This window comes from Tripterygium wilfordii, chromosome 20 (genome assembly GCF_013401445.1).
Source record: "Tripterygium wilfordii isolate XIE 37 chromosome 20, ASM1340144v1, whole genome shotgun sequence".
NCBI classification, from domain to species: Eukaryota; Viridiplantae; Streptophyta; class Magnoliopsida; order Celastrales; family Celastraceae; genus Tripterygium; species Tripterygium wilfordii.
The window spans coordinates 10067097-10091326 of NC_052251.1; the positions used below are offsets into that span (position 1 = coordinate 10067097).

Below are 24230 nucleotides of genomic sequence, written 5' to 3' on the forward strand. Positions count from 1 at the left end.
GGATCTGTCATCAAAGTTCGAACTGATTCATCATACATGAGAGTAAAGGGGGAGAAGGATTTGATTGTGGATGTTAGAAAGAGAAACAAAGGATGCCAGAAATGCGTCTGAGATACACTTTTTATTTTATTTTATACAACGTAGAATCCAATTCACTCAACTGATCACTGGACAATTAATCGGTAAAATCCAGGCCAAGTGAAAAATCCCGCAACTCCATGGACCAATTAATCCCTGACCGTGGCCCAGTGTGTTGAGACCAGAGTCAAGACCCAATACGATAAGACAACACAAGTTATATTCACCCACGTTGGGTTGAACAAAAAATCATCTCGCAAATTGCAATACATGAAAATACGCATGGGACCCTAAATGGATGTAAGATTTGGAGAAAGCCGAGATGTATGCAACGTTTTTTTTTTTTTTTAACAAACTTTCATTCAACGAAACAAACTGAAGTTACAAAACCAATCAAGAACTCACAGCCTGTCTAACAACTATGCCCCTTGCAGATTCAAGACACTCCCCTTGCGAGTCCTCAAGACACTCCCCTTCCCAGACTTGCAACACCCTTTCTTCTTTGCCCAACGATGCTAAACGATGAGCCACCGAATTCAACCTTACTCTCGCATAAATATAAAAATATTGTTTCCTGGGTTAAAACCCAGGGGCAATCAATATAGGATTTGAACCCAAGACCAAAAATAGAAAATAGAAAGAAAAAAAAAAGAAAAAAAGAAAAGATGATTAGGATGTAAATAGATATATCTAGTTTGCGCATTGCGCTCACAATCTGATCATTTCATTCCAACTGTATACATTTTACACCCTCAATCGCAGAGTACATGCAGCCACATTTGCCACCGCTGCGAAGTATATTTGTCGTAATTATTCAAGCAAGTGACCAAGTGACCAAGTGACCAAGTGACCAGGAATTGTACCTTCAAGTTACAATCTCATCTTGCAAAAGAATCTCATAAATGTCTGTTCTCAGATTCAGTTCCTTATCCCGCATTACTTCTTGAAGATCAGACAGTTCTTTTGCAGTGAGGACGGAGTTCAACTTAAGAAAACCGTCCAGCCAGAGCGTTTTTGACCTGCAAAATTTGAACAAAACTAAAGTCAAAGCAGGTAAAGAACTTGACTGCATTTCGAGACTAATAGGATAATGCTCTCAACTTGGTGTCCAAAAACTCTCTATTCATTTCACTGACAAGTAAATGCAGCAGCCCCGAAAAAAATACAAGAATCAAATAATGGCCAAGTGAAGGAGGACGTACAGCCCTCAGTCACTCCTCTGCTTTCAGCAATATTTTTTTGGTTGCTATTTTGGTTCTTTAATAACAGTTCAGCTCAATTGAAATGTGCAACCCATAAAATCTTGATTTCACCAGGGACAAAGAATTTACCATGGGCAGGCATGAATAGCACGGAAGAATATTCGCCGGGCAGCAGCTGGATTGCACATTATGTTGATCTCATATGCAATGTAGCAACGCCAAAGCAAAACTGAGTTATGCAAGCTCTCATTCCCCAATGCCCGTTCGAATAAACCACGGATTCTATGCTGGGAGCTTCCTCTACTCATTTCAAATGACAAGGCAAAGAGCCAAACAATCACAGAAGGTTTTCTGAAAAATATCAGACAAAGAACCATCAGTTAAATGCATATAAAGAGAAGGCAAAGGAGAGATCAGAAGGAAACATGATCACATGGGATCAAATTGAAAAAGGAAAACAATGATTAAATAACTATGTATAAGTAGGTACATAAACCATGCAAATATTTTCAACTTAAGACGGGATAAAGAAATAATTTTCTGCAGAGAGCCTCTCATGGGAGGATTTTAGATCGAATTGAATTGCCTAATTTTTCCAGTAAAACCCTACCTAAATGCAAAGATAAATTCCATAAAAGATGTCCTCCCTCATTACTGGCATTACATACAATCCATGAAAAGGGTGATTTCCTCTTATACCACATCAAATGCATTTTCACAGCCAAAACTGGAAAGAGTTTGTATGCTCCCATTCTTAATGGAACTCCAAATTGTTATGAGGTGGTACAAGTCCAGGGAGGACCAGTCAGCATCTCATACGGATTTTGCAGGATCCTGAAATGCCACTGACTGGAATATTGCAGCTTTATTATAATTAATACCATTACTTGGCCCTCAGAAAGGGGAGAACCCTTGGCCTAGTGGTAAAGTTGTTTCACCACACCCTAAAGGCCACTCGATCAATTCCAAAAATCTCCTCTCCAGTCTCCGCTATGCATTGCGTTCCCCGACCTCACTTCCACTAAAGAAGGCCTGGGCAAGAGTTATTATTTATTTAGCTATTTGGCGTTCAAGAAGAATTTGGTTTCTTGGGTAGTGATATGATAAGTAACTCTACACCCTCCCAAAACATGCCAACAATGCACTTTTTTCACCCTCCTGAAACTCCTAGAAAACTAACCAACTAATCCCCACGAAAAAGTAAACATTTTGTTAGTTTATTTTTTGAAGTTGAAGACACATATTACAAAGTCAGAAGAGGAGAGGATAAATATCTTACTTGTTACAATAGTCATCAAACACCCACCGCACTTTATTGGGTGTTGTGTAAAGATGGCCAAATTCTACAGTGGCACTAAAAAGTTCTGGGCTGGAAGGGTATATCTGCAGACCCTGCAAAATGAACTCCCAAACTTTCGAGAGAGACAGTTGCTTACGATGTCTCAAAAGCATCCTGACATGATAGTTGAACAAAAACTCCAGCCGATGACTATAGCTTCTTCTTTCTGCAATTTAAATAAAAAAATGTAATGAGGCAAATAAGAAGAAGCAATTAAACAGGATTTATTCCATGCACGTCACATAAAACACTCCATCAGAACCTTTTTTTTTCTTTCTCGAACTACCTATCAACTCCTCAAACCATGGATGAGATAGGTAACAAATCAAAAAGCAGATCCCAAAAAAACAATTGAGATGAAAATAAGAATAAAAAATGCCATGTAACCTTCCAAAACTATTGACTAGGAGTAGATCTCTTGAAGACAAAAATCTAAAGCTCACTCGTTTGGTTGACGAAGGGAGACAAAAATACAAAGGTTTTCAACCCAAACAGTAAGAGAGATTTCATGAGCAAAATAGAAATTAAAAGGGGATATGCTTGCGGAAAAGTAAGGATGAAGAAAAATGGATGAAAACAATCTCCTCTAGATGTAGTCCACAATTCTATGGAGTAATCTATGCTCCTAGAGTAGGCTATGCCCTCAATAGCTTTGTACTTGGGCAGAACCCCTTGGTTCCCTTTCAATAAATCTTTTGCATTCCAGAGAGGAAAAATTGCAGGCCCCTCATTATTTTAATAAGGTTCATTGCAAATACTAACGGATAGAAAATTATTTTAGGAGAAATAAATAGTGATTGTCACCACCATGTGTCCTCCTTTAAGTACACAAAATACACACATATTACACACAAGGAACCAAGGATACACTGAAGGCTAAATCACCTGGAAGCACCATGGTAAAAGTCTGATCTAAAACTTCAATCCCTGCAGCCCAGCCAGCAGTCAACTCTTCAAAGAGAGCCGCTGAGCAAATGAAAGCAATGGACTGGTCGTTAATATCACCACGTGCCCATGCTGATCTGATTGTCTTTAACCTTTCTTTAAAACCTTGGTGGGCTCTCAGCAGCTGTAAACTTGATGATTGGCATTTAAATGGACTGTACGGTGTGCCACTCCCTAAGCAAGACAGAATATGTATCACACGGAACTTTGATTCCGTGCTACTGCCATGATCATCAGAGAGCTCTGCCTCAGCATACCAAAAATATAAAAGGGGAGCATCTGACCGCAATTCCTGTTCCATTGAACAAAAAAAAAGCGATGAACAAAAAGAATTCCAGAAGCTTGGGTACACAAAATGTTCCCAATCAGCAAACATAATTAGGTCCTAGAATCAGAGAAGTCAAAAAGATTTATGAAAGAACAGCGTAAAAAAAAAACTGAGTACATAACTGTTAACATATTGGGCCCCTTGTCCAACCCCTTAAAAGGCCTATTAGGAGGTAGGAGGAAACCCTCATTTAAACCACACACCAGCCCTCTTTCCAACCGATGTGGGATACTCAACATCCCCCCTCACGTGTGGGTTGGCCCAACTCCGAGAAGCCCACCACGTGAAAGCCCATCGCGTTGGACTGGCTCCGATACCATGTTAACATATTGAGCCCCTTGTCCAACCCCTTAAAAGGCCTATTAGGAGGTAGGAGGAAACCCTCATTTAAACCACACACCAGCTCTCTTTCCAACCGATGTGGGATACTCAACATCCCCCCTCACGTGTGGGTTGGCCCAACTCCGAGAAGCCCACCACGTGAAAGCCCATCGCGTTGGACTGGTTCCGATACCATGTTAACATATTGGGCCCCTTGTCCAACCCCTTAAAAGGCCTATTAGGAGGTAGGAGGAAACCCTCATTTAAACCACACACCAGCCCTCTTTCCAACCGATGTGGGATACTCAACAATAACAAAATTACAGAGCATCTTGAATAGTCGAACAGGCATCTTGCCATCAAATTTCTGTTGTCCTTATCCAGCTAAATACAACACGATGGACACGCAACAAATGCACTCTAAGTGATCCAATTGACCTGATTATCCTCCAAGTAGCCTTTTTTAATGCAAATAAGAATTTATTACGAGAAGGCTCCAAGGGGGCACCACCCAAATACAACAAAGTGTCGAAATATTATCTAAGAAGCACATTATAAGTTTCTATAGTATAATAAACTCAGATCCAGAAGCTTATACGGTCAAAACATTCTCCAAGTGAGTCTCAATGTTCGATGCTGATTCTGAATTAGTTTTACAGAGGAAGAGTCTATTGACAATATATCATCCTCTTTCACCAAGATTGTTAACGAGAAGGATTTCTCTCTCCCCAAATGTCTCCCCCCCCCCCCCCCACATGAAAAAGGTCATACTAGGAGGCACCTTTGTATTCCCAATGCTTATCCAGGGAAAATTAGTTCTTCTGGTCTCCTCAGCCTCTTTGGAGTGTGACATGTAGTATGACTTCATGTTGAATTTTACAGAATTGGAAGCTTTCCAAAATAAGCAATCTTTCTTTAGGGGATCACTAGTGGCATGTTAAATGAGTTCCAAAAAAGGGTGAAATGCTCATCCATAGCATTTAGACTGAAAATGATATCATCCTCCACGTAGCGTCGTAGCCCATAGCTCAGAAAACTAAATCTCCTATCACCTAACAAAGTCCTAAAGAGAAAGTTAAGGGAACATATGTCGCCAAAAGTGTGGAAAATTGCAATAGCGCATGTGTGCACACACACTCTCATCAATATATCTTGATATCCCAAGCAAGAACATATTCATATGATATCACATGCTTTCAAAACCCAGCAAAAGAAGATCCTTGTGCACTAGGTTTGACTTGCATATCAGTATGAATTTGAGTTTATATAAGTTGTTTTCTAATTGAAGAGGTCAGCTAGTCTAATGGGATTCTAACAATGGTAAAACTCTTCAACTTCAAACCGTCCCAAAATGACAGCCAAATATGACCATACCATTTTGAAGACAAATTGCAAACAGTCGACCAATTCTGCATAATCTACAGGCCTCAGTCCATCTATGCTTTTGTGTTATCTTGTCATCACATAGCAAATTGTCAACAAAGTGGATTTGAGTCACATTGGCATTAATCCTACAGACTTACAGAGCACACAGGTAAATGATAAAAACTTAGGAAACAGACTCACAACAGGTAAGTTATTGAAAATTAAATAAAAATCATACAAAGCAGAACAATTTGAGCTGTCAGGCCAGGCAACAAAATTCCACAATTGATTTTCAGGACAATGGTAAGTTTAAAGCTCAGCAAGTTAAGTTGATTACTCTGAACCGCTAAAATTAACAAAAAAGATAGAGATCATACCACTGGAAGCCCTTCAATAGATGCCAATGCCATGTCAAACACTCTTCTTGCGTGATCAATATTACCAAAAACAGCCTCCCTTTGTGCATAAACTCCACATAGCAATATGTTCTATAACAATAGGTAAAGAAATAGCTAAAGGATGGGAATTAAACTAAAATTACCTAAGAAGGTAAAAGTTAAAACCAAAATCTCTCCACAGCAGTGCAGTCGTGCAGACCAATATGATTGTTCCACCAAAATATTTCAAAACCATTTTGGCTGAAACCACATCAGATTAGTTAAAGGAAACCAATAAATAAGACAAGGCATTATGACTTCAAAATATTTATAAAGTCAAAACAAATTTAATGTGTATTGAAGAAACAGAAACACGTCATGTATATCTGCACAGAAGCAAATCGTAAATGGGATCATCTGCATGCCTTGAGAATAGAACAAAATATGAATACCTGTCGATCACTTTTCAAAAGGCGCTTCGCTAGAGCTCGGCTTGGTGTAACCGAACATGCACATGAATTCATCTTTGTAACAGATAGCTCTTCAGCAACAAGGGCAGCTTCGTCTAACATGTGATTATGTTGAAAAGCAGTTAAAGAAAGTAAGATAGCATTGCGAAGAAACCTCATCATATCACTCCTCCAAGAAATGTCAGCGCCACTAGAAAGAAGAAATTCCAAACTCATTCCATTTGATTCTGATTTGACTAAAACTTCATGAACTCTTCTCAATTTCTGTAACATAAAATCTGGTAATTCCTCTAAGCCAAGGATTTTCTCAGTCCAACTCGAACTGTTTGTGCAAATCCTACGTGAAATAGACAGAAAGACTATGTTAACAATTATTAGTATACATACAGACAACAAATAAAAATATATATTTTTTATGTGTAATTTGTGTAAAGATGCGTGATTACTATTAATTTTTGAGACAACCAACCACAGAAATCATTTTGGGGATGCAGAAAAGACAAGCAGGATGGCATGCAACTGATATAGTAGTCCATAAACAACACATAATAGAATCACACACTGAAAATCCATAAAATTTGGGTACAATTAATAAATTTCTAGGTTACATATCAATTGTACATCCTATAGAGGAAGACTATTACAAATTTTCTACCGCTTCCTGATGCTTTTTCTGACAATGATGTACCTTTACACGTCCTCTCTCTATAACTTCCCTATAATTCAGCACCCAAGCGCCTAATAGAAGTGCAAAAAAGTGACAGCAGCCCCCTGTCCCTTATAGTTTGAGTGGGCACAGTGCTCTCTTATATAACGGGAACTCAAATATCTAAGCATCTCCTAATCTTCTTGTTGGTGATACAGGTTTTTCATTACTAACCATAAATTTCCCAGCAAAGAATGAGAATTCTCCACAATACCTGGTCAAGCCAATAACTGCCCGTTGAACTATAATTCCACATCAAGGCTTCACCAGTCAACTTGGCCTTGCATTATTTTCATAATTGCTTGCCAGGAAACAAGCAACTGGGTTTTTTAATGCAAGAAGACTTTTTTGAATGTGAAACAAGCAATCTGCTACCACTTTTTAGTTTTCAACACATCTCCAAAAGTAAAAGGTTCAGTGAAAATCAGGCTTTGCCCTCACAATCTTACAACCTCACATTCACATAGATTTCAATATTTGATCAGAATTTTTTTTCCCTTTCAAAAAAAAAAAGAAGAGAGAGAGAGAGATAAGAAACATAATTCAAACAATGAGAATGAAGGAACTTATATCACAAAACTTACCATTGGCATAGTTTTCCTCCAAAGAATTCAACGAATTGTAATACTAGAGACAAGCGAGCTTCCTCTGAACTTAGGGAGAACAAGTACTCACAGACATCTTCATATACTATGACTCTCGAAATTTGCTCATCTACTTCACTTTCAGGCGTCCCATCAATCTGAGAGATCCCAGCTGTTCATTGAAAGCATGTTCATTAATATAATGACAAGCAAACATAAAAGGGAAAACACGTGGCCTAGAAATAAAGTTACTACACTCCAGCCTAGGGGTCACACATTTAAATCCCGGAAACAGCCTCTCCGCAATGCAGGGGTAATGATGCATGCATCTTGCCCTTCCCCGGCCTCAAGTCCACTAAAGGAGCCTTGAGCATGGGAGTTGTTTAACTTTATAACCTTCTAAATGTAAGCAAATGTAGCTTGCATACTCTTGTTATTTATACATCTATCACCTTGGGTATGAGTGTAGTAGCATGTGATTGAATGTTAAAAAATGCTCTTCTAACTTCAGAATGATGAGCATAATGGCATAAAAGAGAAGCCAACCCTAATTTTACCATTTGCAGTAACATGCACATAAGCCACAGCAGAACAAAGAAAATATACCATATGCCAGCACACAAGCACTCAAAGAAAGATGCCCACAATCAATCAACACATATAAAGAAATGCACATACATATCCCCATGCACATATGTAAGCATCCTATGTACTCAGATAAGTTAAAAACACATGCGAAGATGAAGAAAAAAACAACCAGACTTGCCCCGAACAGGCATCCATTGACCACCATCCCTCGAAAACTCTTCTTCTGCCCATCTAGTCCAGGTTGAAGAATCATTAATCTCACTACCAGCCCCAGCATCAACATCAATGCCTAGCTGCTTTAGTAAAGCTTCAGTATCATCTTCCTGTGTTAATTCTTCATTCTCAGTATCTTCTTGATACTCCTCATCAGCAGCCAGGTCACTGCTCATTACTTTTTCTGAGTTTTCAATATCTTCCTTAAGTTTTGAGTGTGGTTCTGACCATCCGCTCCAACCACCTTTCAAATCCTCACGTGAGCTTTCCTCTTTTATAATCCTTTGCCTATCTTCTTCCTCTTTCTCCAACCATAAGGACCAACCAAGGGCCCCTTCTTCTCCAACTCTCGCACCATCACTACTCCAGAAGTGCTCAAACAATCTCTGTTTACTCTGCTCAGTCAGGAGTAGTGATGGACAAAACAAACCAAACTCCATTTCTGCCTGAAATAGAGCAGTAGCCAACTCCCGGTAGCCTGCCTGCCACTCAAACCTGCAAAGGCTTGAAAATATATCAACCAGACCAAGTTCTAGCTGAAGTATGGCTGGATCTGTTGAAGGATTAGCAGTTTGGTGAACCTGCGTGAAATAGAAAACAAAACAGTCAAAGGAGATTAGCATTAGATAATTTTATGCAGGAAAAACAATTTTTTGATCCAAGCAGAAGTATACACAAAAAGAAGCTACAAATAAGACCAGCTCAATGTACAAGAGAAAAATAAAACAAAAAAGCATAGTTACATCTAAAATATCAAAAGTGCAGAGTTCAAAGAATTCCTCCAATTCTTTAAAACTTGGAGATACAAAGACACTGAAAACCATGAGCTCAAAACATGGATGTATACATGTCTGGTAATTCATGCCAACGATAGTAAGACATGCTTGAAAAACAAGGAATGGGTTGCGCCATACATAAGTTCAATGTGTCATATACTAAAATCCTGTTTTTAGCAATAGAATGCTATGGCTCCAGCACTGCATGCTATAACTAGCATGATAAAATAATATATCAAGTCAGGCAAGATAAAATATATTTTATGATGCCATTAAGTAGTCAAAATATCTAATCCATGACCTCTTACAAAAAAGAAACTATGTCAACACATTTATTATCAATCCATTGCTAGTTTGATCAAAGCAGAAATTGAGGAAAACCATTCAGAATATATTTCAAAACACCAATTTTCGACAATAGATGTGAAAACAAATTCATACATATTATTAGGACCAAAGCCAAAACGGCATTTTGATAACCCTAATATCCAAAACAGTAACTAAATAAACATAAAGACCTTTAGACCATGAAAATATTATCTACTGCTAGTACGACAATATGAATTAAATAAGAACCTGCCTAAACTGCTTGCTGCATGCAGCAGATAGAGCTTGGATTGCATGCGCATACATTTTTCTCATTTCTGAAACCTTGAATCTCGAAAACTCCCCTTGGACAACACGCAGAAACTCACTCCACAACTTGAGATTCCCGGAGTGCCGCAACAGAACCTGTTCCCACCTACCAATTAACATATCAGTATTGTCTCTTTGCTGGTATGCCTTTAGAAGACAAAGCAACAATTCTTCATTATCTGGGTTAAGCTCCGAAGCCTTTTCCAGTATACTAATCTTCTTTTCAAGAGTCTGTAAGCGAGCACCTTTCTGGGGTTGCATACTCGCAACTTTCTCTTGGAAATCTGCAAAATCTAACCAACCTTTTTCATCATGCGGGTGCTCCCTTGTCAACCTATTAAACTCTCGTGTTTTGCGTAGCACTTCATCTTCCCAGGACTCCTCAATAACTGAATTTCCTAAAGCTGAACCATCATCGACACCTTGACCTGATATTTGGTAATCCAACAAAGGGATGAAATCGTCTGAAAGAATAGGCGCAGACTTTCTTGGCGCATGAACACGAACACGCTTGAAATTTTTGTGACGTTCAAGAGCTGCATACTTTGCAGACCAATAGCGACCACCAGATTTTACTTTACTGTCTAATGCATCAATGTCAACATCTCTATCCATTACTGATCCCCTAGGTCTCCCTCCATACAACCCATTAAAATCAAACCAAGGTGCTTCCCCAAGATTATATGACTTATAACGGGCAACATCCATTCTGCATTACAAAAAAAGGAACCTCGTGAGTATAATCCTAAATATAAGCAACGCGGTTAAACTATATATATATCCGTGTGATTCCTTTAATGATAAATGAAAGGTACCTCCAATTTCACGTTTACAGAAATCAAAAGAAGGGGGGAAATAGTGCTAAGAACAACAAAGGAATGCAACAATTCATTCCAATCCATTTCAAAGATATCAACAGAAGGACTAATGACCGCACGTATCCCCACTATACAGAACCAAATTCAGAAAGTGAGCATAAAATCTCATTCACGTCATTACCTTCTGTGCCGAAAAGTCTCGGCAGCCAAGCAATTTCAATGAGAGAGAATAGTAGGCCTAAATACGAACTACTTAACGAAAGAAACAGCAGAATTCTTAACAAGGGAAAGACATTACAGTAAGAAATATACCGGTAAAGGCCGCCAAAGACCAAGTTATCGGGATCTCCACGGGTGTCAAAGTAAAAATCCTTTGCAGGCTTGGTGTCAGAATCAGCCCAGGCCCTAACATTGGATTTTCTGGAACCCAAACCATCAATAGTGTCTTTGCCCCTCTCTTTGGATCTCTTTCGCTTCTTATGTCTCTTGTGTTCCTTCCTTCTCCTGCCATCCGAATCAGACGACGAGACTCTCCTTCCTTCCTCCTCTTCTCCGATTAACTCATAGGAAGTTGAAGATAGTGGCTTGTGTTGAGCAGATGGTGGCTCCGGCTCCTCGTCGGATGACTCTTGGTGCTCTTTCCGGTCGTAAAGAGCAGAGACGGCATCATTCACGACTGAAAGGTCGGTAGTGAAGCTCGTATTGGAAAGCCATTGAGCAGGGGCTGCGGTGACCGAGGTTTGATTGAGATTAGCAGCGGAGACTCCGAAGAGAGGGAACAGAGAGGCCGCCTTCGGTTCTTCTCCTTCAGCTGATGATGATGATGCTGTCTCGGGCGGTTGTTGTTGCTCCATTCCGCAATCGAAAGCTATGGATTCCGCTAGGATCGGTTTTATGGAATCCGAAATTGGCACCGATTTTTAAATTTCATCTACGCAGGACTTAATAGTTTTTTTTTTTCCTAAATTTTTTTCTTTTTCGAATTTTTTGATTTTTTTTATTCTAAACACACAAGATACAAATTTATCAATCATTTTGAACCTCCAATATAAACTTAACTCAAACTATCATGTTCATGTGCACTAAGGGTGTGAATCGGTCAGTTTGATCGGTTATTTTACATCTGAACATCCGGACCAAAATTTCGGTTTTTTTAGATATAGAAAACCGAAAACCAACGGTCACGCTTATCTTGACATGAAAACAACCAACGGTTTTTGGTTATTATGGTCAGTTTTTTGGTTATTGGTCAAACATTTAGGTTTGATACACTAACTTAGTATACTAGCTAAATATGTGAAAAATTAAATAGTCATTTGGCCCTTGCCCATAAGGCATATGTTACACATCCAATATCCATAATCCAAACAAGTAAAAGAAAGCTTGAAAAACTAAAGTAAAAGACGAATTTAAGGTCTAAGGACCACACTTGGGCCATTGATTCAAAATTCAATGGTCCAAATTGCAATTATCATTATAATATATTTAAGTCATTAGTAATAAGAAATTATTAAGAATAAAAGATTATAATTTTATAAGTAAAATTGTAAATTTGTAAAACTTTAACTTACTTAACTATATTATATATTTAATATTTATAAATATATAATTTCGATCGGTTAGGTCGGTTTGCCTTGATAAATAAAAAACCGACCGAATTTTTGATTTTTTTAACCTAGCATAACTGATCAATTCGGTTTTCACTTACATGTATTATAAGAACCGCCCAATCGATCGGTTTGATGGGACAGTTCGATTTTTTGATTAATTTTCACAACCCTAGTGTGCACAGAACTAAACCCCGAGTAGCAAAATAAAACTCTCAAAATCCAATATAAACTTAACTCAAGCTATGATGTTCATGTTCACAGAACTAAGCCCCGATTAGCGAATAAAACTTGAAGAATTGCTTTTATAGAGGACAGGGTAAGCTAAGACTAAAACACAACACGCAACAACAAGACTTTTTGAACATTCAATAGGAGCTTAGCATTAGGATATTTGACATGAGTTTAAACTTAGGATATCAAACTCGCGTGCATAGAAGTTTTCCATCTCATGACATGATAAGTTGAATCATAACACAACACCTGGCGACAAACATTCCAACTCCATACAATGTAGTACTAAACAAATAGAAAATATCTATTGGAATGCCCACCAACATTCATACCAAAGCATTGCATACATTCTGAAAAACAGGCAAAACAAGTCAACGGAATACCGTCCACACCCTTAATCACCTGGCTTCCTATTCCCAGCAAACAAGAATTTCAAATTAAACAAAAAAATATCAAAATTAGAAATTCAACCCTAAATCCATTTCTGTACAGAAGATATGAAAACATTGCTTAGATTACATAAAAGAGTGCAGCTCAGATTAACTGAACCATTCTCAGAGGGCTTGCTTCAAAGTTTAACAGTGGAATAATTTGTCACAAGCCAATCAAAATTGGATAAGCAGCTTTTTTCTTGCACATGCTATTACTAGATAACCTAAAAGAATTATCACATCATATACAACAAGATTTTAAGATTCCCCTTCCAGCAGATCACATAACAGGAGATTGAAAACCCTACGAAAACACCCCGTGCGTGAAAAAATTACATTCTCAATTACGCAAAGTGAAATACAAGGTGGTAAGGGGAGGAAAATACAGACACCACCTGCAAAACGAAATTCTGAATGCACTATGCGCGCAGGTATCTGAAGGGACAAAACTTTTATAAGGATTACTTCAAATAGATAGCCGAACTCAATAGGAAATCAGATGTGGTTCCTTCCCTCACAAACAACACCGACGCCCAAACACAAGGGCACTGCAGCTTGCTGCCTCCAGTCAGAGAAGCTTCAGCTGATTTAAGAGGATATCGGCTCGTAAGGGTGTGATAACCAGGGGTGCTTCAGAGCCTCAGATGCAGATGGGCGCTTCTTTGGGTTGATTTCAAGTAAATGGTCAACAAAGTCAATAAACCCCTGGTCCCCCATCGGCAGTCGATGCCTCAATGAAGTCTTTTTGGGTATTAAGTATTCCAGTCTATTGGTCTCCTGAGAAGGCAGAAAATAATATTCAGTGCTCAGAATAATTTATGGTTAACATCTTTTTCGAGTACCAAAAGCCATAGCATGCAAATGAATAATCTTCTATATTGCCAATGAAGACATGCCCTAAATAATTTTGGTTCAAGAACAACATGATGGTGATGGTGATGATAATATAGGCGTGTCTTATGTACTACAACTCTACAAGAACAATTCAGCTAGTTGGAAAGCATGTAAAACCAAAGGGTATGAGTTTATGTATGTTGAAGGCAGAAGGGTCAGCACTAAGCAGAAACATTCCCACAACTCAGGAACCTAAGACCTTGGGAGGATTCAATGCGCTTGGAAAGGTGCATTTATGAACCATCTACAGGACCAGAAATACAGGACAAAAATTTGGAGTACTCAATATCAGAACTTACAATGGGGTTTCAACTAATTACATGCCAACATAAATGAAATCCATACATACAGAAACCCACGTACATAAAATCAAGGCAATAAACCAGTTAATAAAATATTAAAAAAAAAACAGCAGTTTGTCAGTTAATTATTGCTTCACATATGATACTTGAAAGAGAACCACAAGTTATGTGTAACTGCTACACCTAATGAAAACTTAAGATGGTAGATGTTCTTTGGTACATCTGTTCACAGACGAACCAAATACTAGGACTTGTGGCTGCTTTAACTAAATTGTGGGATAGTAAAAAACAAAAGAATTATTAGGTAAATCAAAACAAGAACAAATGCATGCTTGCCAATGAAATGTATGCATTGAAAAAAAGTTATGCCTTCACCAGTTCATCCCATCTTTCATATGGTGGCCTTCCATGCGCAAACACATGCCTATAAGCAACAATTTTGATAGTACCATTCGATTTGCAGCCTCTGTGTCAGACCAAAATTATAAATCTCCACTTTATTATATATCATAAGTGCATGCTTTTGACAAGTGCAAAAATGCAGACAGTTTATTTGCAAATGGAAAAAGAACTTGCAACTTTCATAAATAAAAGACTAACCTGATTACGTTCATAAAGCATGTGATTTTTTGTAAAATATTTGTATGTATCTCGTCCTCTGGCCAGCATGCTTTGATCAATGGGGCCCATGATTCCAATCACCCGAGCAAGTAATGTTGCAGGTGAATCATTTTGGAAGAGGACCTAAACAAATGCACATTTCATTAGAACCCATACACACCAGGGCCGTTGATGTTGGGGGAAAAAGTACAATTATGATTTACAATTAAGCCATTCATTGAACAATTACAGATAACTCATAACTATACCATTGTTTCATGTAAATTGAACCTGCCTTGCAAGAAAAGGTATGAAAAGAACAAACAGCACCCTCTACAAGGAGAGATGGAGACAGCACAAAAAAAACTTATTCCATCAAGCCAAATGGCGCTCGGTGATCATTGTTATTTGATTTATGCAACAAATACATGCTCAAATGTGACAATCGAATCTATGCATAGAGATTATAATGCTAAAGTGACAATGATATATCATAATTATGACTTAACAAATTCACTTGGATCCAATATAATCGATTTGAATCAACGAATATTCAAAAGTTACTTGCATCTTAAGGAAATAATAGTATAATTTCTATGTATCGTGTAGATAGATATGCAATGCTAGAACCAGAAATACTTTTAACCGTTTATCATGGAGATTTCTTTGGGAGCATAGGCTCTACTAGAATATTGTCATTTTAAGTCCCCGTACTATAGTTATGTATAAACATTAGTCATTGCCACTTTATCCTCACTACACTCTTCATAAACACGTATACATAGATCATTGTCACTTTTGCATCATTAAACTCTTAAGAAATATCACACTAATTACTATGCAATGTAGATGAATTACGCCTTCGAAGCAGCAACATAACTTTTTATAGGGATTTCAACCAAAATACTAATATATTTAAAAGGAAAAAAAAAGGTGCAAGGTGGATCTTAAAAGGCTTTTCATAAAATGAAAAAAAAAATCCATATGTGTTACATTAATACATAATGGTGATAAAAATACACCAACCTTGATGAAATACTCTGAAATGCATGGATCAAAGGATCAAGTATCAACAATCAGTATTCAGTACGTTATGAAAAATTAAATTAATCTGGCTAAACTCACATTTCCTGTACAAAGTTCTGACAATATGCAGCCAAGTGACCAAATGTCTATCTTCTTTTCATATGGAAGTCCCAAGATAACCTCTGGAGCACGGTAGGACCTGGATTGGACATATGAACATAGATGATCTGTCTCAAAACAGCTACTCCCAAGATCGATGACCTTTACCTCACATCTACTGTAACTTTTCACTAAAATATTCTCAGGCTTCAAATCACAATGTATAAGGCCAAGGCCATGCAAAAACTCTAAAGCCTCCAAACATTGAATGGTGATCGACTGCAAGGAACAAATTATGGAAATATATAACATACCAGCATAAATAATTGATAAAAGCTCTCAAAAAGAACATACAACCCCAAACCTGCAATCTAGGCATTGTGAAGTAAACCTCCCCTCCGGATTCTCGATTAAACTTATGAAACTCATATAGGTTTGCCTTGAGAAGTTCACATACTATTAACAAATGTTCCTGCAAAATAAAGTCCGAGGTGATTCAATATAGCATGCAAAAGACAACACGGACTGTTTGTTCAAGGCCTAGGTAGATCCAATAAAAACAATCCACTGGACTAACCATGGACTCTAAATTAAGTAATGGAATGCTGAGAAAAGCATTTCCGAGAAAAGAACTTCAAATTGCATTGCACTAAGAATGTTATCATTAAAAACCAGTGTTCACTGACAAAGCATCCAGGGAATAGCATGTCCAAAAGAAATGGAATCACAAGGGGGAGTAACAAATTGCATGAAGTTGGAGCATCACTTGGTTCATAAATTTTATAAGTATATTAGAAAACACGAGCTCAAATTTACTGACAATGGAATACACGCAGAGGATGCAGAGAACCAGCATTCAAAACAACATGGTGGGAGGAAAGGAACAAGCATAAAAACCGCATTGAATTTGAGCATTGAGATAAAATAACACAAAATGAGAACTGTACATTGTGATGAGCATGAATGTAAGTATGTAACATATAATCGATAAAATATATCTCCTGAAGAAAATTTTGTCCAGAGTCAAACATGTGTCACTTACACGGTAATAAAAGTAATCATATAACCGCAGAATGTGGTACTTGTCATAAGGATCATGCTTGTTGACATACTTGAGAAGCTTTATTTCATCAAGGCTTTGATCAAAAAAGTCCTTGTTATTCTTTATTATTTTCACACATACATCCATTCCAGTATGCAGGTCATGTGCTTGTATTGCTTTGCTGAATGCAGCTGATCCAAGGTATTCAGTGACGTGATAGCGCCCGGCTATTACAGAGTTTAGAACAACATGGAAGTTCTTGTCCTCCTCAAAGCCAGTTCTGTACGCAAAAGTCATATCTAAGTTAAAGGATTCTCAGGAAATAAAGCTTGCAAACTGAGAGAAGAAACAGCAAAAGAGAAAATCCCACTTGCTTTCACTTGCAACAATCAGAAAGGAAAAAGGAAAAAAAAAAAAAACAAAACAAAACTATGGAGCAAACTCAAAAAAATTTAAAAGAAAATCATATGTGCACTATGTCAAGCTCAAGTGGAAGATGGCCAGCAAAAGAATACAAGCATGTATCTTACCCAATCCTTGGTCTTAATGAGAGAATCAGCAGATTGATTTATGCTTCCGAATATTTAGGAAATACTGCAACTAAAATGCTTAGAATGCAATGCATAAATTATTTGCCCTCTAATAGAAACCACTTTATATTGTCTTGAATACATTATTCTGGAAAGAGAACTACAACAAGGACCTATGAGGAGGCTAAACAAAGAGCCTCAAAGAAGTTGAATAACAGGTTTAAAATTAAGGAGTTAATAACATGGTCTACCTGATGAAGGAGGGAAGAGTGCTTTGACAGTATTGCCAGCTCAATTCCAGAAAGAAAAAGAAAAAAAAAACAGAGAAGAGAAGTTAATAGTATAGCTACGGAGTTATACATCATTTTAAGGTCGATAGATGTAAACGGAAGCATCTTAAGCCCAACAAGAAAGCTTGACGAATACACAAGCAGGATAAATTGGTTTACAAGTTACAACTCAAACAAATTCACGAGAAAGAAAAACGTGCCTGTTTTTTCTATGAACAATTTTGAGGTTGAACGTTTCAAATTCCTCCTCCTGAGCCTTGATTTGCTTTACTTGCTCTTGAACAGCAGCTGCCTCCTCATCCTCAAATGTTACCCCAGGATCTTCTTCCCTAGCAAGATCAGTTTTCTCATCCTCCTCTTTCTTCGCATGCTCATGTTCAGTGTAACCATAATTTGAAAGGGAGGACGGACTGGAGTTTGCTGATCTAACAGCATTCAGATTATTGTCATCCCTATAACTTTTGACAGTTGAAGAATCACTGCTCTTCTGCCGCAATGAAGCAAGCATGCCATCCTTTCCCATAAAAGCATTCAAGCTGCTGTCAGTTTCATCATTTATAACAGCATTAGAGTTCTTTGACCATAACGATTTACTAGAGACTGTTTGTAGTGCTCCCTCATCCTTGAGGGGAGGTGGAAATGAAAATCCCCCATCCATACGATTTTTCACCTGGGTAGACTCACTTTTTTCATTTTCTATCACATATTTATGGGAATCATGCTTACTAATTCTCTGTTCGTCCTTGTTAGATTTATCAACATACTTCTTGTTTGAGTCAGGATGAGCGTGCCTAGAGCTACCAGTTCCAACGTCGTGATCACGAAAGTACTCTATGTCCCCTTCACTACTGCCTCCTACCAAACTTTCCCGGACTTCACTACCAATTTCAGCAGCATCACTATTGATCCCCACCCCGATGGATCTAACTGAACCATGCTGATCCTCCTCGATGCATATATCATCCAGCCGTGCCCTCCCAGACTCATTCAGAACTTTACTGTCCCCAAGCATGACGAGTTCGTTTGTCTGAGTGACAAATCCCTGCCAAACAGGTTCTGCACGCATCAAACTTAGCTCTTCTTCATCCATCAATTGTCCATCATATTGAGCCATTAAATCATTCTCGTTGCTCCTGCCATACATTTCAGTCACTGACAAGCCAATAGGATCATCTGATGCTGAAACAGGTTCCACGTTTTTCGTTTGAAAATACTGCTCACCAGAAAAATAAGAATCTTCCTCCGCAAACGATTGATCATCATCGTCATCTTTGGTAGGACCTCTTTCCTGTGGATCGGGAACACTCCCATGACCCGTTCCTTTCTCATTGTCACTAGGGTAATCGATTTCATGAGCCAGAAACCAGGCCTCATCCTCAATAGGTTGTCTCATGTATCCAACATCGTCGTCGTCGTCATACTCATCAGAATCCCAATACTCATTAGGGTAGTCAACCGATTCACTCAATCCATCACCAACAGTTGCAAAACCAGAAACCAGGTCAGATGTATCTTCCGTGATTCCCTGACTTACAGATAACCAGCTGCCTCCGACAGCTCTTTTCATTCCTGCACCAAGAACTCAAAAGTAAAGCTTATCACCAAAAACTTATAAAAAGCAGATCATCCAGTGACAAACAAGCAAGCTATTTATATGTTATGGGAAATAAAAAAAAAATCCAGGACCCCAGAAAGAAAACAAGGAGATTCCTCCCAAGACAAGGAACTGGGTGACTTCAACATGCTTAGAACAAAAATAATCAGCAACCTTTGTAAGACAATGGTAGCCATTAGAGTAAAGATTAGTTTCAATATTAAAAACACACCACTTCCGACAGTTTCTTATTCTCAGTACCAAAGAATGATAAGAAGATGCATGTCCACCACATTGGCAAATTCCATAAGGTGACTTCTCCAAGCGAAATTGTTTAAGGCAGTCAAGGAAATTATGTTTCTCACAAAGGATTTCAAGACTGGACTTGAAAAATAAGTATCAAAAACAGGAATTTCAAAATGTACTAACTATAAAGACAAGTTTTCCAGTATAAAAGTAGGAGAAACAGTGCTAGAGTGAAGAAAAGTGTAATAAGGGCCTTATTGCTGGACTGTATGGCATCTTTTACTGATGTATGCTTATACCGATCAACCAGGTTGACAATGGCCAAGCACCAAGGATACCTGATAATTTTTATTATCTGAAAGGTGAGCCAATGCAACAATAACTGTACCAAAAGCAGTAATTTTCATCCAATTCCAGAAAGTTGATGCGAGCATAAAATTAGTGGATGCAAAGAGACCCTCAAATGATCAACAACAGAACACAATCAGTGTTTAAAGCCTAACCTTATGTTACAGTATCAGCAAACATAAACTTACCTAAGGAGCTGATTTCTTGTCCAATAGGAACATTTAGATATGATCCAATAAGAAAGGTACTATCGGCACTGCTAATTAGTTTTGCACCAGGTTCATCACGCTCAAACTTTTCCTCCCAATTAACACTCAATGGTTTATCCTCTGACTTGAGCTTAACTGCTGGGAGCCTTGGAAATTCTTCCTTTGCGTTATCAGAGCCAAGAGGAAAACCTAAACTGCTAACATGATTTTGGTCAGAACTGCCTAGAGACTTCTGAAAATATAAAGCTCTACCTACCTCATCCACCTGCTCTTTAATTACAGCCCTAGCATCAATGTTATCTACTTTCTTTTTTCCTTCTTTTTTCTCATAACTCGTGGTACCATAACTTGTGGACAAATCCCCCTTGGAAAATGGGAAAACGGTCTTGACAGAACAATCCTTCCATAGATCTGAATTTGAATTGATGTTATCATCACCTCTGGACCATGGGTTGTCCACAACATTCTCTTTCGAATATGCACTGCTGGTCATAAGTGGCTGATCAACTTCGACTGGTTCGCTTCTTTTTTCAAACTTAGATTCCTTGTTGGCCTTACTGGTGCTTCCGATATATGAAGTTCTCTTCTCTCCAGAAAAGACAATCTCTTCTCCACACATCAAATCAACTTTACCAGGATCAATACCTTCAGTTGTACGCATTCTTGGCTGCTCAGAAATCTGAAGCTCCGAAAGGTTCTTCGAATTACTCACGCCATCATTTTGATAGGGAACAGAAGGACCATTGCTAGGATTGAAGTTCCACGAATACAAATCAAGTACATTGTTGTCTGAATTCTTAGAAAAAGCGAAGCTCTCGACACTTTTTCCAATTGCCTCATCAGGCTTACTCCGATCCCCAATAGAAGCAGCATTTCTCCATTTGCTTTCAGACCCATTTCTACCAGTCCCACACTCTATTTCTTTCACAATCAGCTCCTTAGAAACTTCATCACTGTTTTGAGAAGCTGACCCTTGATTTCCACTGTTTAATTTGCCCCCATTCTCTTCTTCCAACACCTTATCAGGGTCCTTGTGTTCAATGTTTAGTTTTTGCATGAATCCATTTAAATCAGATCGATTACTAAGCTCACTCCGCAAAGCTGCCTCTGCTCTTGTGAAGCGATTTCTTCGCAGGAAGTCCAAAATCACATCAAATGAGTTTGTGTCTGCCATCATCAACAGCAAAAGCGTACAGAGAGATACTATAAAGAAAAAACCACCAATCCTGAAAAGAATCCAAGTAAAAAGAAAAAGAAAAATAGATTATTCTAAGGGAACATGAAGATTTGTGAAGCATAGTTTAATAATTTTTGACTTTCTAATAAAGGCAACTAAGCCAGAAGTCATGTAATAGGCTAAGCAATTTGTGATTTTTGTATCTTTTCCTATAAATGACTGGGAGCTATAAACATAACAATTTTAATTTCTTTCCCTCGCCTACATAGTCAGCTACTGGAAAGTTAAAATAGCACATCAGAACATCTCCACAACACATTAGATGAGAAATTAAATTTATATATCAATAAAGAACATAAGATCAAACAAAGTAGAAGTTGTTCTCATAAGATATCACTCTCAACCAAAGTTCAAATGCCCAAGAAATAAAAAAGGAAAAAGAAACCATAAACCCAATCCCTTAAGCGCATTTACTTCCTAAACACGAGAAACCCGAAAGTGCCAACTTTCCACATTGCCGAATTCAATCTAAAAACACCATTAAGGCAACCCCCCCCCCCCGGTGGCATTTTTAGCAGTTCATAGTATACTCCCCCACGATTTCTCCCCCGTCAAAAAGAAAACCTATACTAATCCTTAAAAACAAAATCAAAATGCCGCAGATGCCAAGATCCACTACTCCAATCCAAAACCCTAGAACTTTCAGCAAAAACAATCCCCAACCAAGATTCAACAGTACAAACACAATCCGCAGATTCGTAAAACAAAGCAATACAAAATCTCGCTCACACGATACGCTAACACATATGCCAGTGTACCTAAACATGGACGAATACTTACGGATCGAAGGCAGAAAATCCTGCAAGAAAATAAGGGAAGGAGTTCTAGGTATTGAGCAGCGTCCCATCTCAAACAACCATTAACGTTAACACGCAGCTCTGCAATACAACAAAACAGGAAATTAGCATCTCTCTCCGCCCTTTTTCTCTCCTTTTGTTTTTCAATTTCGGCCTGCACTCGCCATCAGGCCTGGCATTACACACACAGGAGCTAAAGGTTTTTTTTTTTTTTTCTTTTTCCTAGTAATAACATTTAAATAAATAAAAACTGGGAGATCTAATATCCTGCATGCGGTCTCCTTCTATACCTTTGAATTCTGACCGTTATGTGTGTTTAAACCAGATTTACTCTCATCGTACGGTGGACAGTGAAAGATTGTATTTTATTTTGGGAAAATATTTTAAATATGGGGATGTTAGGTTTTTTTCTAGTATATTCCACATTAGTTTTTATTAGATTGTGGTATTTGAAAGATATGGAATGATATTTAATAGGAGAGAGAATTTGAGTTATCTATGGCAATTAAGAGACCGGACAAAATTGAGAATCACGAATGACCCACATGGCTCTCATGTGTGTGTGGTATCTCATAGAGATTTCGAGTTCGAAACTCCTCATCTCATCTCTATACTCAAAAGAGAGATCAAACACTTTTTAATTCTTGATTGTTCTCTCAATGGACTGGACTAATCATTAATCCATGGCCATGCCATTATTATTCCAAATACATAATATTTATATCATGAACTTTCAACCAAATAAAGAAAAAATAAAATGGTTCATCATCATGGCCTAATGTCTGTATAGTTAACTCCATAACCCATGATTGGTATTTCTTATAAGTCTGTTCGTACATATTCTTTATATTGATTTTTATGTGACATCAACGAGTTTACTTCAAGAACAGTGAGAAATTTGACCATATAAGTATATTGAAATAATTTTCAACTTCAAATTCTCGAATTGAAACGTTTAAATATTGGATGATTAAGTTGCATTGATGTTAAAAGACAGCATCTTTATTTGTTTTTGGTTGTATTGGGTTGTATTGGGCATGGCTCATGTATACGCTTGTGCTAGTGTCTTGTTTGTTTTGAGACTTGGCCCTACTCCTCTCCATTCGTTAGTTTGGCAAAACATCAATACTCTTCAATTAATTGCTCAACTCTAAATGCTTGTTTTGTTTGTCAAGGATGCTTTGAAGTTTGAAGTAACCACCATTGCATGGCCTTATATTTGAGGGGCATGGGCCGCATGGCTAATATATGGGTTGGTCCTAGTGGTTAAATTAGGCCCAAAAGCTCTAGAGTTGATGGTATGAACTTATAAAGTATTCTGTTTATATTCAACAATTATAAGCTAGTTCATATAAGATGATACGAAAAAGAAAGAGAAGAAGAAGATCACCAATCCCAAGTTGTAAGTAGAGTTTTTCTCAACATTTGTAATATAGAGAAAGATAATAATTGTAGGTGTTCAAATCTACAATCAAAAAAATGTTCGAGAGGGACTACTAGTAATCTGTGAAACGAACATACCTAGATAATCGAGGACCTTGGACACTGGTGAGGTGTCCACCAAATGGTCTTCGACGATCGAGTCAATGATGATTGTGATGACAAAAAGAATATAATATGTGTTTATCGTATATTCTGATTTTGGTTTATGTATGTTCAATATAGAAAGGTATGTCACTCGTTAGGGTTGCTTGCAAATTCAAGAGTTCAGTTGGTTCAAGAAAGGGAAGGAGAGGAAGAACAAGATCCTTTCAATAGTGAAGGATATTGACTTAAGTATTTGAAAAGACACGTGTCTCCCAACTATTCGAGACGTTAATATATGTTATTGTACGTTAGAGAGAAAGGCTACTTGCAATAAAAGTGTGCCAGTACCAGGTCTGACCACCTAGTATGGCGAAACGGACAAGCCAATGGTCGGTTTCCTGTGTCAGAAGCAAAGTTTGATATCAGTAAGATTGATCTGAAAGAGCTATCAGTAAGATTTGATATCGGAAT

General features: G+C 37.9%; 2 protein-coding genes across 4 annotated transcripts; both read right to left on the reverse strand.

Moving 5' to 3' along the window:
* Positions 1-735: 735 nt before the first annotated feature.
* On the reverse strand, positions 736-11675 carry LOC119987137 (nuclear exosome regulator NRDE2). 2 transcript variants are annotated; one of them, XM_038831929.1, is made up of 10 exons: positions 11059-11675; positions 9869-10637; positions 8482-9097; positions 7716-7887; positions 6408-6762; positions 5956-6066; positions 3505-3856; positions 2560-2785; positions 1410-1631; positions 736-1097 (listed from the first exon to the last, which is right to left on the reverse strand). In XM_038831929.1, the coding sequence occupies exons 1-10, from the start codon at positions 11598-11600 to the stop codon at positions 944-946; spliced, it is 3519 nt and encodes a 1172-aa protein (XP_038687857.1). In that variant the 5' UTR covers positions 11601-11675; the 3' UTR covers positions 736-943. The 2 variants fall into 2 exon arrangements, with proteins under 2 accessions (XP_038687857.1, XP_038687856.1); XM_038831928.1 differs by having other exon boundaries at positions 8473-9097; positions 11059-11674.
* A 1408-nt stretch (positions 11676-13083) lies between these two features.
* On the reverse strand, positions 13084-22453 carry LOC119986745. Of its 2 annotated transcripts, none has more exons than XM_038831427.1 (8): positions 22216-22452; positions 20178-21424; positions 18002-19370; positions 16982-17261; positions 16304-16411; positions 15940-16218; positions 14815-14958; positions 13084-13795 (listed from the first exon to the last, which is right to left on the reverse strand). In XM_038831427.1, the coding sequence occupies exons 2-8, from the start codon at positions 21373-21375 to the stop codon at positions 13607-13609; spliced, it is 3567 nt and encodes a 1188-aa protein (XP_038687355.1). In that variant the 5' UTR covers positions 21376-21424; positions 22216-22452; the 3' UTR covers positions 13084-13606. The 2 variants fall into 2 exon arrangements, with proteins under 2 accessions (XP_038687355.1, XP_038687356.1); XM_038831428.1 differs by lacking the exon at positions 13084-13795 and adding an exon at positions 14548-14680 and having other exon boundaries at positions 22216-22453.
* Between the last annotated feature and the right edge of the window lie 1777 nt (positions 22454-24230).